The 14,381-nt window shown below is 35.6% G+C and overlaps 2 protein-coding genes across 2 annotated transcripts in view; both read left to right on the forward strand.

Annotated features, from left to right (window-relative positions):
• rasa3 (RAS p21 protein activator 3) overlaps positions 1–8,875 on the forward strand; it is a 77,994-nt gene extending 69,119 nt beyond the window's left edge. The window contains exons 16-23 of the mRNA XM_016563081.1: positions 1,105–1,182; positions 1,268–1,341; positions 2,807–2,913; positions 3,790–3,872; positions 4,011–4,219; positions 6,092–6,195; positions 6,582–6,765; positions 7,798–8,875. Coding sequence (XP_016418567.1) covers positions 1,105–1,182; positions 1,268–1,341; positions 2,807–2,913; positions 3,790–3,872; positions 4,011–4,219; positions 6,092–6,195; positions 6,582–6,765; positions 7,798–7,873 — 915 coding nt within the window. The 3' untranslated portion in view covers positions 7,874–8,875. The remainder of the gene's footprint in view (positions 1–1,104; positions 1,183–1,267; positions 1,342–2,806; positions 2,914–3,789; positions 3,873–4,010; positions 4,220–6,091; positions 6,196–6,581; positions 6,766–7,797) is intronic.
• A 1,167-nt stretch (positions 8,876–10,042) lies between these two features.
• The window catches only part of pros1 (protein S), a 21,240-nt gene continuing 16,901 nt past the window's right edge, over positions 10,043–14,381 (forward strand). Inside the window, exons 1-3 of the mRNA XM_016563082.1 lie at positions 10,043–10,621; positions 12,626–12,783; positions 12,994–13,018. Coding sequence (XP_016418568.1) covers positions 10,534–10,621; positions 12,626–12,783; positions 12,994–13,018 — 271 coding nt within the window. The 5' untranslated portion in view covers positions 10,043–10,533. The remainder of the gene's footprint in view (positions 10,622–12,625; positions 12,784–12,993; positions 13,019–14,381) is intronic.

Below are 14,381 nucleotides of genomic sequence, written 5' to 3' on the forward strand. Positions count from 1 at the left end.
AGTGGTGACTGTCAGTTAATGTACATATGGCAGAAATGTACGGAAAATCAATTCAAGACGTAATCAAACAGATGATGAACACTATTACAGTTAGTTCTGTACGGTTACAGTGTTTTTAATTATATTTTTATAAAATATTTGTTTATTTGTGAAAAATACTTTGTCATTTAAAGTATAGGCATGTTTATTTTACACGTTTATTTTTTTAATCCATTTTCAATTGATTTCAAATTTCTTAAATATTAAATAAAATTATATCGGCTTTATATCGGCCATCGGCCACCCTGCTTTCCAGGATATCGGCATCGGCTGTCAAAAAACCAAAAGACCACTAATCGTGTATGCAAGGCATACAGTGCCAGACACGGACAGATTTGCTGGTATGCAAAACCAGTACATTACAGGAATTCCTTTAGCTTATTGCTGTTTCTGTGGCAGCCAACAACAGCACAGCTTAACCCTGCGCACATTTTTATATTTAGTTATACTGAACAAAGTTTAAGTTTAATTAAAATCAGTCTATCTTTTTAGCCCGTTTTAACATGGTTTTCTATGGAGACCGGAACACGAGAGCATCCAAACAGAAGTTAGAATCCATCATGGCGGCGCTTATCGCTTACTCAGGAAAAAGGTGGATAGCTTTAATTTTTCTTTTAGTTTTAGTAATTTTATTATGCGCTTTTGACATCTTTATACTTTCTTATGTGTATTTCTATATAGCTTCAATTAATTTTTCTTTCAGTTTTAGTTTTGGTAAGTTTGTTATGTGCTTTTATTATTTTTATGCATTTTTTCTTTTAATTTTTAGAATATTTCAAGTAATATTTATATTTTATTTTATTTTATTTCTTGATTTAAATTAGCAAAAACAAAACATTATTTTAAAAAGTGGGTAATGTCAGAGCATAACAAGGCTGAACAGAAAGTGCAGGACAAAGACACATTTTTGCACAAAAAAATAAATATGTAGATTCAATGTTTTTTGACCTCCATAGCTCACTCAAATGTATTGATGATGACATGCAGACTGATATCTGATGAAAAACTCCTGGGAACAGAAATCCTCCTCTCTGTGATCATGAACGCTCCTGTCTCTCTTGACAGGCCAATTTCAAAGAGTCCTACATGGCCGCCTTCTATGACTACTTCAATGAGCAGAAGTACGCCGATGCAGTAAAGAATGTGAGTGTCTCGTGTCTATCACATATATCAGAGATCTCTGCTTCAGTATGTGTTCTGATGTGAGCCGTGTGTGTCTGTGTCGCAGTTCCTGGATCTGATCTCGTCCTCGGCCCGCTGGGATCAGAAGAGCATTGAGACGCCCATCATGCTGAAGGAAGGGTGAGAGACACTCACACGGCCGTCACGTGTCACTGTATCAGTGTGAGACATGAGGACAAATCAGCATGTCAGTGTGTGTGTGTGTTTGTGTTTCTCTGCTGGACGCAGGAGTGTTAAACTCGTTATTAAAAGATTTGATGCCAAAGGTTCTGGCAGGTAAGAAGCCGTTGTGACCTATGACCCTTAATACATGACCTCCTGACCCCCGTCATAGCCTCCTCAGTATCTGAGACAGGATGAGACTATCCATGTGTTTGTTGTTCTCCTGATGTTCCTGCTGGACTCTCCCTTCCCTGTTAGTGAGCACAGACACACGGACCCTTTCTAGTGTGCAAACCCTTCAGAGAACATGAGACTTGATGGAGATCTCAGTTCGGTTTCACTGAATGTGCTCTCACATGCTAAGCCACTAGTTGCTATAAATTGTACGTGGAGCAGCTCAGATCATTTGATGAGATGTTTGAGCTCATATTGAGATCTCTGACTTTTAAATACAATTGGAGACACTGTTCTCTCTAGAGGAGATTACTGGGGTGTTTTTCTCAGGAGATACATCTGAGAAGCAGGAGAGACTTCAGTGAATTTTGCTCTCCATTTAGTCTGAGTTTGCCTATCAATTGAGATATTAAAGATCTCAGCAGAGTTATTTTAGTATCATTGATTTACTATTATTTTTGTTAGCATTTTAAATGTTTTTAATATATTTTTTCTTTAATTTTAATTGCATTAACATTTTGTAATTTTGTTGTTTGTCATTATTATTTTTTAAATGTTTGTATAATTTTTTATAAATTTTTGTTTATTAATTTCAGTTTATTTAGCTTTAGTTATTTCAGCACTTCAAGTTAAACTGTAAAAAATTTGTATTAGGTTTCTTTTAAATATGTCGATGTATTTTTATTCATTTTTATTCATTAATTTTAGTTTTTTTAGTTTTAGTTATTTTACTACTACAATTTAAATTAAACAAAAAATGTTGCCTTGCCAACTAGCTGAGATAAAATTTAGTTATTTAAAAAATAAATAAATAGATTTAAAAAAGTTAATTTTATTTTATTTCATAACGTTTACTTTATTTAAAGTAATGAAAAGGTTTTTATGGTATTAGTTTTAATTAACTGTAATTACCTGGAATGCAGAAATTATATGTACACAGTATTTACTGGAATTCATTCAACAGTATTTGAAAATGTACAAATGTCCTTTATACATTGAGAAGACAACACTGGAAATAAACGTCAGCAGTTGTTCAACAGGATGCCAGAATAATCCAGTTTAGAGAGAAATAGGATGTTTATTGTGAAAATAATCAGTAATGTGATTAATGAATACTGTGGTTGGTTTTGTTGACGTCAGAATGAGTCGATTATTCATTTCAATCAGATTGTAGTTAGTGTGTGATTGAGGCTGGAGGGCGTCTGAGTTTATACCTTCACTAAAGTCTTGTTCTCCTCTGAACTTCCAGATTCATGATCAAACGAGCTCAAGGGCGAAACCGCTTCGGTCTGAAGAACTTCAAGAAGAGATGGTTCCGCTTGACCAACCACGAGTTCACCTACCATAAAACCAAAGGTAACGCAAAAGGTTTGTCCCAAACTCTCACTACAGGTGTGTGAGGCATCTGCTGTTCATCTGTGGAGTATTGAAGCACATCCCATCATGTGTTTGTGAAGGAGCAGAACATCAACACTGCTGAATAGCAGAATAGCAGTCATATAAAGAGTGTAAAGAAGTGTAAAAAACATCTCGGTTACATATGTAACCCTGCTGTTACGTGGATACTGATGTATGGGGTCTCACTTGGGAGCCCCAGTCACCTCTGAGTAGTACAAGAAAGGCCAATGAACACTGACAAGTGAAATTTGCATGTCAAGCCACTCCCCCAGACATACGGGTTTAGAAGGAGGTTGGCGTGCTCACTGATTCAGATTTGTGCTGAGCAGGCGAGACCTGATCACAGGAATAAATGGTATTTTAATATATATATACACATAGAAAACACTTACTTTAAATTGAAATAATATTTCACAATATTACTGTTTTTATTGTTGTTTTTTTCCGATCAAATAAATGTAGCCTTGGTGAGCAGAGGAGACTTCTTTCAAAAACATTACAAAATCATAATTATTCCAAACTTTTGAACAGTAGTGTGTGTATTTTTTTATGAGTATAGTCATATATAGAATTACAGGAACAGGTGAAAGGTCAAGATTTTTTAAAAGGTGCAGAGGACACCAGAGACACAGGCTGAGAAGGACAGAGAAGCTGCTGTTGAGCAGAACACTGAAACCTGCAGAAAACACCAACAAACACTTATAAATCAAACATTTTCCTGCCAGTACAGTCATTTATACATCTATCCTTTAAGTGATCAGTCTGTTTTGTATTGGTCATTGATGTGGGCTGGTGTGGTTATCAGTGCTGATGTGTGTCTCTCGCTGTGTCCAGGAGAGGGTGCTCTGTGCAGCATCCCTATTGAGAACATCCTGGCTGTAGAGAGACTAGAGGAAGAGTCCTTCAAAATGAAGAACGTAAGTAAAACTTCAGATTCACATTTGATGCATTTCATAGACATCAATAATGTGATAATGTTATCACAGTCGCTACAGCAGTGCATAAGCAGCATCTGTGCTTGAACATCTGCAGCAGTTCTGTTGTTTTTCCTGCAGATGTTCCAGGTCATCCAGCCAGAGAGGGCGCTCTACATCCAGGCCAATAATTGCGTGGAGGCCCGTGACTGGATCGACATCCTAACCAAGGTCAGTCAGTGTAACTGCAAGCGTCTGAGCACGTACCACCCGTCGGCCTACCTCAACGGACACTGGCTCTGCTGCAAGCTGTCTGCGGACACTGCGCCCGGCTGCACGCCCTGCACAGGGTGAGTCTGCGCACATCACGACCACACTGTTCCTGTTTTTAAGATGAATTGCAGTGGACTAAACGTATAATATACAATTGAAAACATGCTGGAAAAAGACTTATTGTTTGACTCCTTAGAGGCCGTTCACACACAATCAGTTTTTGCATTCCACTGGAGTGTAAATGTGCTAGACGGATGTGTTTGAATGTTGCATTGATGCCTCGTGTCTTTGCACATGACGATGTTTTCTTGAAAGGTAAAAGAAGTATCAACTCTAAAAAAAAATGTGTCTCTAGACCTAGTGTTATTTTTTCATTTAACTACATTTCATTTAAAGTGTTAGTTCACCCAAAAATGAAAATTGGCTTGTGTTTTACTCACCCTCGAAGCATCCTAGGTGTATATGACTTTCTTCTTTCAGACGAATCCAGTCGGAGTTATATTCAAATTGTCCTGGCTATTCCAAGCTCTATCATTGAAGTCAGCGGGTGGTGCAGTTGAACAGTCCACAAGTCGTCAAATAAAAACGGCATGCCGTTATAATAGCCATGCCGGCGGATGACGCAGCACGTATGCGCAGCGCGCGCGCCTCTGAGATATGCTAGTCTCGCGAGTTTGTTTATAGGAGCAAAGGAAGCAAAGTTTCCTTACATTAGCAAAGGAAAACCAGTCTCCTCTTGGCTTATATCGAAATCCTCCGAAATTTTTCTTTGCAAATCTTCGGTTTGTACTTCCAATTCATGACCGGCGTTTTGTTTTGTTCTCTCTCCACGTTCGTCACTGATCACGCAACGCCGACGTGCTGCGTCATCCGCCGGCACGGCTTCCGCGTATGACAGATACCGGAAGTGAGAGAAAAGTGTTTATTACGTTTGAAATATGGATATTTTTCTTACAAAAACACATGGATTCGCTACAGGAGGCCTTTATTCACCCCCCGGAGCCGTGTGAAGCACGTTTTATTATGAATGCGCGCGCTTTATTTGACGACTTGTGGACTGTTCAACTGCAACACCCACTGACTGCAATGATAGAGCTTGGAATAGCCAGGACAATTTTTAATATAACTCCGACTGGATTCATCTGAAAGAAGAAAGTCATGTACACCTAGGATGCTTCGAGGGTGAGTAAAACACAAGCCCATTTTCATTTTTGGGTGAACTAACCCTTTAACTTCTTGCATTTTTAAATCAAGACACTACAGACAAAACCAGTGTTTTTTATTCTCTGCTCAGTTTTGTGATTATAGTCTGTTTTGCTTCCATAACATGTCTTCTTTCAGACTAGTGTAAAGAAAACATCCAAAATACACATTTAAGTGTTTCTTTTATTGCACTTTATCTATTTGCGTCTGTAGATTTCAATTGCAATCCATATCTTTAAAGACTTTTCTCTCTTACATACACCAAACTTTACAGTTTTATTCAGTTTTATTTTATTTACAGTTTTATTATTTATACAACATTTTATTCCTAAAAACATGGTGAAAATGTATTTGTTTTCTGTCTGTTGACAGTATTTTCTGATTTATGGAGTGATAAAAAGAGAAATCCAAAATTCCCTCTGGAAAAACCTTTAATATGTCAACCAAATCAAACAAGAATTTTGAAAGTGGCTTTATCCAATGTTCAAATGTATGTGCTGGATTTTAAATTTATGTGCTATTTGCATATTTAAACATAACATTTCAGAAAACTTGTAATACATAACTAAAATTATCTTAATGTTCTGTGATTTATCAACTGATGAAGTATGGTGACATCTATTAGTTAAACATTTTACCCTATCCACCTGCGGTTTAAAACCGGTTCTGTGTGAACTGCCCCTTATGCATATGATGTGACATGATCAAGGGTTCAGACGGTTTGTGTCTGTGTTTGTGTCGTTCAGGGGACTTCCTGCCAACATCCAGCTGGACGTGGATGGAGACAGAGAGACGGAGAGGATCTACTCGCTCTACAGCACGTACATGTCCAAACTAGTGAAGATGCAGGGTGAGTGAGAGCGAAGTGGGGGAAAAAATAGATATTATATATTATTATATTATTTTTAAATATAATGTCCAGAAAAATGACTAAAACTGAAATAAAAATAAAGATAAATAGAAATATACAAGACTAATAAAAATGACAAAAGCACATAACAAAATGACTAAATCTTTAACTAGAATTAATTAAATAAAATCAAAAAGCTAATTTAAAAATATTAATAAATACTATAATACTATATAAAAAAATAACATTGGTTTAAAATAATTGAACAGTACTTTGACTCTATTTGTTGCATGTGTCATCATGCTGATGCATGGTTGCAATCAGCATGCAGCAGGTTGCAAACACTTGTACATCAGTCCTGTAATGTGTCTCATCTCTCCATCCAGAGGCCTGTGGCAGTAAGTCGGTGTACGATGGCCCAGAGCAGGAGGAATACTCCACGTTTGTGATCGACGACCCGCAGGAGACGTATAAAACCCTGAGACTCGTCATCTCAGCCGTACAGACACTGGAGCAGCAGCACATGCAGTACAAACGAGACAAGTTCAGGAAAACCAAGTACGGCAGCCAGTAAGTATCGATGAACCACTCATCTGTGACTAGATAAGTTATACCAAGCCAAGTCAAATGTATTTAAATAGCGCTTTTCATGTGCACATTGTTTCAAAGCAGAAAATCATGATGTTCATGTTTAATCTTAATATCTTCATGTCTTATAGTTGCATTTAGCAGATTAGAACTGGACGGTTATATACTTTACATTTGTCGACAAAATAAAAAATCAGGCAATTGATATATAGTATATATTGCTTTATGCAAGTGTACTGTATGTATGTCGATAAAGTTGGTTAGAATATATATCAAACTTTAAATATAGAGCTGTCCTTATTTTAAGTTAAATTACTAAAACTAAAACTGAAATAAAGGTAAATAGAAATATAAAAAATGAAAAAATTACCAAAACTAAAATACAAATACGTTACAGATAAATAGAAATATAAAAAAACGAATACAAGTGATAAAAGCATAACAAAATTACTAAAACTGAAATAAAAATAAATGAAAGATAAATAGAAATATAAAAAAACTAAAAAAAAGATAAAAGCAGAACAAAACTACTAAAACTAAAATACAAATAAATTAAAGATAAACAGAAATATAAAAAACAAATAAAATGAAAAAGCACGTAACAAAATTACTAAAACTGAAATAAAAATAAAGACATATAGAAATATAAAAAGCTAATAAAAGTGACAAAAGCACATAAAATTACTAGTGTCAATTAAAATAAATTAAAGAAATAGAAATAGAAAAAACTAGTAAAAATGATAAAAGCACCACAAAAATTACTAAAAGTGAAATAAAAATAAAGATAAATATTAAAAAAATTACAAAACTGAAACTATAAACATAAAATCTATTTCAAAATATTAATATATACTATAATAGTATAAATATATATAAATATATTTATAAAATAAATACCAAAATAAAAACAGCACTTTCACTCATTGATTAACTTTATTTGTTGCTTATAAGTCAGTTATTTGTGTCCACAGGAAGGAAGTTCTGTTCTGATGCATCATGTTTTTGTGTTTACAGGGAACATCCAATCGGTGATCAGAGCTTCCAGTGTTACATCCGCCAGCAATCAGAAAGCTCCACCTACTCCATCTGACCACGCCCACTGCAGACACTGCACAGTCTCCACGGCAACAGTCGCATCTCAGACAGGAAACACTTGAGTTGTGATTGACAGGAAGGTGGCCACAGACAAAAGCTAAACCTCTGGTGCTTTTATATGATTTTAATCAGCCAACAGCTTCCTCTGAATGGCCTCACACGCACCTGTGGACCATGTAGCTCCGCCTCACGGCACGTTATAACATTTTATGATGTTTTTAAGCTAGGAGACGACCAGATGTCCTCTAGCTGTGGATGTTTTTATAAACAGAGTATTGGGCCAAAGGACAGATCCCACAATCCTTTGCTTTGAAAGGGTTTTTGAGATGTCGGTGGATGTGAGACCTGCGGCTGAACCTGAGGAACTGTAACCATGTTTTTAACTCATGTAGAAATATTCTGCTCTGTTTCTGCCTGCACTTCCCCTTACTCACCCATGTGTCATCATGCCAGCTGAAGCAGTGCTGCATTGTGGGAAATGTGTCATATTGTGTGTGTTAAAGCATGCAGACGTCCTTATGCCAGCCGTTTCCAGCATGTGGCGTCACGCTAAACCACTTTCTGATGGTTAGTGGGTCCAGTTGTGTTCAGCATCACATTTGTGTTTTTATACTTTCTGTTGTGTCTCACAGCTTGTGTGTGTTTGAATCTGAAGCAAGCGTGCATGAGTGTGTTTCAATGATTAATTATGATTAATAACTCCCATTTTATCACATTACACGTTATAGAGACCTTTGATATGAATGTGATTATTTTGATGCATTTCATGAAATCTGTCAAGATCATGCCCTGCTCATATTTCACCCTAAAATCAAATCTAGCTATCTATCTGTATATATATATATATATATATATACATACATACACACACACACACACACATTTAAGCTTAAAGAAACTGAAAGACATTTTACAAGCATTAAGAGTTTTTGCTATGCAAAATATTTTACTGTAATGTATGGTAGAACCTGTTTCTGCTACAAAATAAATTAAAAAAATAGTAAGAAAATTGCACTGAAAAAATGGTGTAGAAAATGTTCACTCTGAAAATGCTAGTAAATTTCACAAACACTTACTAAGAAATGGCAAGTAACACACTGAATTAAAAGTGAAATTCTAATGTTGAAAAACCGAAATAGTATTTTCTTGAAAAACATACTCCAATAATCTTTGTTTCCTTTACATGTTCGAAAAATCATTTTTTACAGTGGCGAGTTTTTATCTCGCAATTCTGACTTTTCTTATTAGTATTTGAGTTATCTCAATTCTGACTTTTTTTTCTCATAATTGTTGCAATTACTTTTTTTTCTTTATCCCTTGACAGAAACAAGCTACCATAGTAATGTGAAAAATACTGATGCATTATTTTCTTTATGGGGAAACTTGTTTCTCATTTTCTTATGATTTCAGGGTGAAATATAAGCTGGAGATTCACACTTACATTCTTCTTCACAAATTCCGAGTATGGGTCACCATACTTGGCCACACCTCACTTCACTTTTGTTAGTATGGTGTTGTATTTTTGTTAACACACGGTTCTTCTGTTTCTGTATGTCCCTCAGTGATGCATGTTTCAGTGCTTAGATATTTTAAAACAGCTCTGTTTCCCCCTCAAATGAAATGCTGTTTATTTTTATATCACAGAATAATGCTTTTGTGAAAAAAGAAAACTCAAAATAATCCAAACGCACAGTATGAAGTATGCAATAATGTCACCTATAAGTAATTCGCCTGCTTTTGATCTGTTGAGTAACTGATGAAGGAACTTTGATCACAGATCCCTATGAAGCGAGAGTGGTGTTTGTGTGATGTGTTGTACAGACCAACCAACTGAAAGAGACGCGTTTCTTTTGTCCAAATGAAGGCAATAGCAAAGAAATCAGTCTCGAGTCTTTTATTCTCAAATACTGTTTGCTTTCGAAACAGCTACTCAAAAGCACTAAACATAAAGGATGAAAAATGACTCCAGCGAAAACACAGATACAACATTGTTGTTTTCAATGTTAATGGATTTTACTGATCAATTAATGTCATTTTGTTCCATCCAGAGGAAAGTTTCGTTGCTCATCATGAGCTCAGATGTTTCTCCTAAAACATGTTTGGAGAAATAAAACGGACCCAAATGAGTCACTGGTTCAGCCAGTAAATGTCTAGAGCTATAAAATAAATGTGGAGCAGTTGAGATCATTTAATGAGAAATTAGTTTGTATTGAGATCTGAGCAACAAAGGAAGAATGTTTTTTTCTGAAAATAACAGCATTTACAAAGTACCAATCTAGCAGTGTTGAAAGCTGCTACATGAGACATTTTTGAGAACTTTTTTTTCCTTTTAGATTTCTTTGGTTTGGTTGTTTGTTTGTGTCAACTGTTTGTTCAGCGAGTCAACCCCGCAAACATTTTAACTGGATAAATTAAGAGGTTAAACTATTTATCAAGAACAAAATCAGCTGTAATTCCTGTTACATAATTTCCTTTAACTTCAGCCTGCCAGAGCGCATTCACCAGCTACTAGTTTACCCATACTGGCCAGTCATGAGTTCGCACGCGCTGCGTTTCTGGCCGAACTAGAGGAGCTTAACAAGAAGAATCCAGTGTTTGATTTTGGACCAGAACCGGAAGTTTTTGGAGTGACTGACCGTATCGAACAGCGAGAGCATGAGGAGACTGACGGCGGCGCGGAGCGGCTCTCTGCTCGGCCTCGTGCTGCTGCTGCTGCGCGCTGAACTCTGCGGGTCGCAGCGATGTGAGTAAAACAGATCATCGACCACAAGCGAACCAATAACGGCTCACAGAGGTGAAAATATTCACTTTACTAACCGTTTGCTGTCACAAAGTGATTAAAAGCGTCCGGAGCACAGCGCAAAAACCGCTAGTTTCATCAGCCGTTGTTTGTTGAGCAGTGTTTACCTTTACATTAACCAGAGTTTACACCAAAATATACTAGTTATTTTACTTTAGTTTACCGTAAAACTGTGGTAATTTGGTATTAGTCGCTGTTATCAAAAATGAAATTAATCAAAATGACAAACAGGGTCTTTGAGTAATGTATTGTGCTTTTATATCAGTAGTAACTATGGTAGTTTGGAGGAAAGTGTTTACCACAGTACATTTTTGTAGCGTATAACATGAATATGATTGTATTTATTTGTTAGTTCAAATGAAGTCACAGTGTTTCAATGTAACGGTGTTTACAAAATTAACTTAGTGTTTCTAAAAAATAACAGTATTTACAAAGTAACATCAGTGTTTCCAAATGGAACAGTAACAATGCTTCAAACAATAGCAGTATTTCCAAAGTAACAATGTTTACAAAATTAACTGTATTCCCAAAGTAACAGTGTTTATAAAAGTGTAAAATACATTTACAAAGTAAGTGTTGCAGTGTTTGCAAAAGTAGCAGTATTTACAAAATAAAAATGTTGCAGTTTACAAAAGTAACAAAGTAATAATTTTTCAAAAAATAACAGTATTTACAAAGTAACTACAGTACTAGCAGTGTTTACAAAAGTAACTGTAACAATGTTTCCAAAAATGCAGACCGCTTTACAAGATGTGACTGAAGATGTGCAGTATGGCTGTTTCATTCATTGTGTGTGTGTGTGTGTGTGTGTGTGTGTGTGGGTGGGTGTGTGTGTGTGGGTGGGTGTGTGTGAATGAAACTGCCCTACATTACAGACTGAAAACAGTTCAAATCAATAGTCTTGTTTAAAATACACCATGTTGTGGTTAATCTCAAACTGTGTGTCAGTGTTGAAGGTGTTTGTTCTGTTAAAATGTTTATTCCAGAAATATTCTCTAGAAAGAGACTTGTTGGGGAATAGATCTCTAAACTGACCCGCACAATGAAGGCATTTGATCGAGTTAAAGCTGACATCCATGATGGACTCATTTTCTGAAGATCTGTCTGGTCTTCACTGAGCTTTATGTTTCAGTCTAATGTTTGTTTGAATCTTTCATACTGAGCCTCATTAATAAACTACGGAAGTGCCATGCACATTTATATAAACCATGATTACAATAGTAATGTACCATGGTATTTACAGTACGTGGCACTCAGAGGTACTTGAAAATAGTGATAGATTGATATACATTGCCGTTCAAAAGTTTGGGATCAGTAAGATTTTTATTACTTTATAAATAATTATCTTATGCTCATCAAGTCTGCATTTATTTGATCAAAAATACAGAAAAAAACAGTAATATTGTTACATTTGAGATACATTTATTCAAAATAGAAATCATTTCTAACAATATAAGTATATATATATATATATATATATACACACACACACACACATACATTTAAGCTTAAAAAAACTGAAAGACATTTTACAAGCATTAAGAGTTTTTGCATTGCAAAATATTTTACTGTAATGTATTTGAAATGTTTCTGCTACAAAATAAAAAAAAATAGTAAGGTAATCCCAAACTTTTGAACGGCAGTGTATATAGGCCAGCCTGATCAATAAGAAATATTTGCTGATAATGGCGCAGAATCTTTAGCTCTTACATGAGTCAGTTTGAAAGTCTAGAGACTGTTTTGTTAAGGAATAATGAAATGCTTTCAGTGTTTTTGAGTAAATATTGTGTATAACATCCATAACTTGTGCACACACTCATTGGCCATTAAAATCATGGTATTACCATGGTGTTCGCCCAAATGCCATGTTAATTTAATGGCACAGTTGGTATGTTTTTGTGAGTAAAGCCAGTCAAACACACTGATCTGATGTGCTCTCATGTCCAGTTCTCTCACAGAATAAAGCGTCTCAGTTCCTCCTGCGACATAGACGTGCAAACACCCTGTTTGAGGAGAGCAAGAAAGGAAACCTGGAGCGCGAATGCATCGAGGAGCTGTGCAATAAAGAGGAGGCACGAGAAATATTTGAGAACAATCTAGAAACGGTGAGTTCTGTCAGCCAATCGATGCTCTGATGTTTGTGTTGTGATCCGTCATGCTGTTGACATTGACATTGACCTGTCAGCCGTGTGCGTGCGTTCAGTCATGAGATCGTTTGTGTTGATAGTGAGGTTTGTGAACTGGAAATGAATCACTGAACTGCTTTATGGTGTGTGTGAATAATCTCATCATGACATGTTTTTTTAATCTTCCAGGAATATTTCTATCCCAAGTATGTTGGTAAGTCGTCATCAATATTTTTGTGCAAATAAACACTTACTGTAACCCACAGCATGTACAGTGTGTCTGAGTGATGATGTGTGATGTCAGCTCACACTTCAGTGACCGTCACACTGGAATCTGATTGCAAAACTCACTCTGACTGAAGCTGCTTTGACTCAGTCAGTCTATTTGTCCCAATTTTAAAAGTACTTATTATAAAAGTACAAAAACTTAAGGAAAGACACTACAGGTTAATAGGGTAAAACGTTAACTAATGTATATCATCATAGCTCCCCAGTTGATTAATCACAATACATTAAGATAATTGTTATGTATTGCAAGTTTTCTGAAATGTTCTGTATAAGTATGCATATAAACAAGGTTTTATCTAATTAAACATGCACTAATTTGCATACATTTCCAGAACATAAATCTGAACATTGTATAAAGCCAGGTTCAAAACTTTTTTTGATTTTGCTGACATATTAGAGTAAAAAAAAAATTCAGAGGGGATTTTGGATTTCTTTTTATCACTCCATAAATCAGAAAATAGTCAACAGACAGAAAACAAATACATTTTCACCATATTTTAGGAATAAAATGTTGTATAAATCAGTGTGAATGATATATGAACAAACCCCTCAGTAAAAACCTTCAGAATATAGAGAGGAATAAAACGGAAAAGTTTGGTGTATGTAAGAGAAAAAAAGTCTTTAAAGATATGGATTGGAACTGAAATCTACAGATGCAAATAGATAAAGTGCAATAAAAGAAACACTTAAATGTGTATTTTAGATTTTGGAAGTTTTGGATCTCAAAATTGAGAACAGATAAAATATTAAATGTAAAAATATAAAATCTGAAATGAATAGATAACATGCAAACAGTTAAAGTGTCATAAAATTATATTAAATGTAATTAAAAAAATGGTTAGCTTGTTAGGCTTTAGCTGGCCGTTTGTAGTTATTTAATTTAGATAATTTTTTTTACGGTGTGATAAATACCAAGTTATGTCATAAAACTCTAGATGTCGCAGGCTGATGGGTCCGTAACGTAATTGATGATATTCTTAGCATTAAACGACTTGTCACAAGCTGATTGGTTCATGTTGCATACACAGCCAATGAGCTTGCTGATCATTCTCCCCAATGTAACTGAATACCCTAAAGGGTTAGTTCACCCAAAAAGAAAAATTAGGCTGTTTTACTCACCCCCGATGCATCCTAGGTGTATATGACTTTCTTCTTTCAGACGAATTCAGTCGGAGTTATATTAAAAATTGTCTTTGATCTGTCAAGCTTTGATCATTCCTTCTGTCCAAAAGACGTGAAATAAAAAGCACCCTTCCACAAAAAAAAGTGTCTCACACAGCTCCCGGGGG

The sequence above is a fragment of the Sinocyclocheilus rhinocerous genome, unplaced genomic scaffold (assembly GCF_001515625.1).
Source record: "Sinocyclocheilus rhinocerous isolate Xijiao unplaced genomic scaffold, SAMN03320098_v1.1 scaffold920, whole genome shotgun sequence".
Taxonomy (NCBI): domain Eukaryota; kingdom Metazoa; phylum Chordata; class Actinopteri; order Cypriniformes; family Cyprinidae; genus Sinocyclocheilus; species Sinocyclocheilus rhinocerous.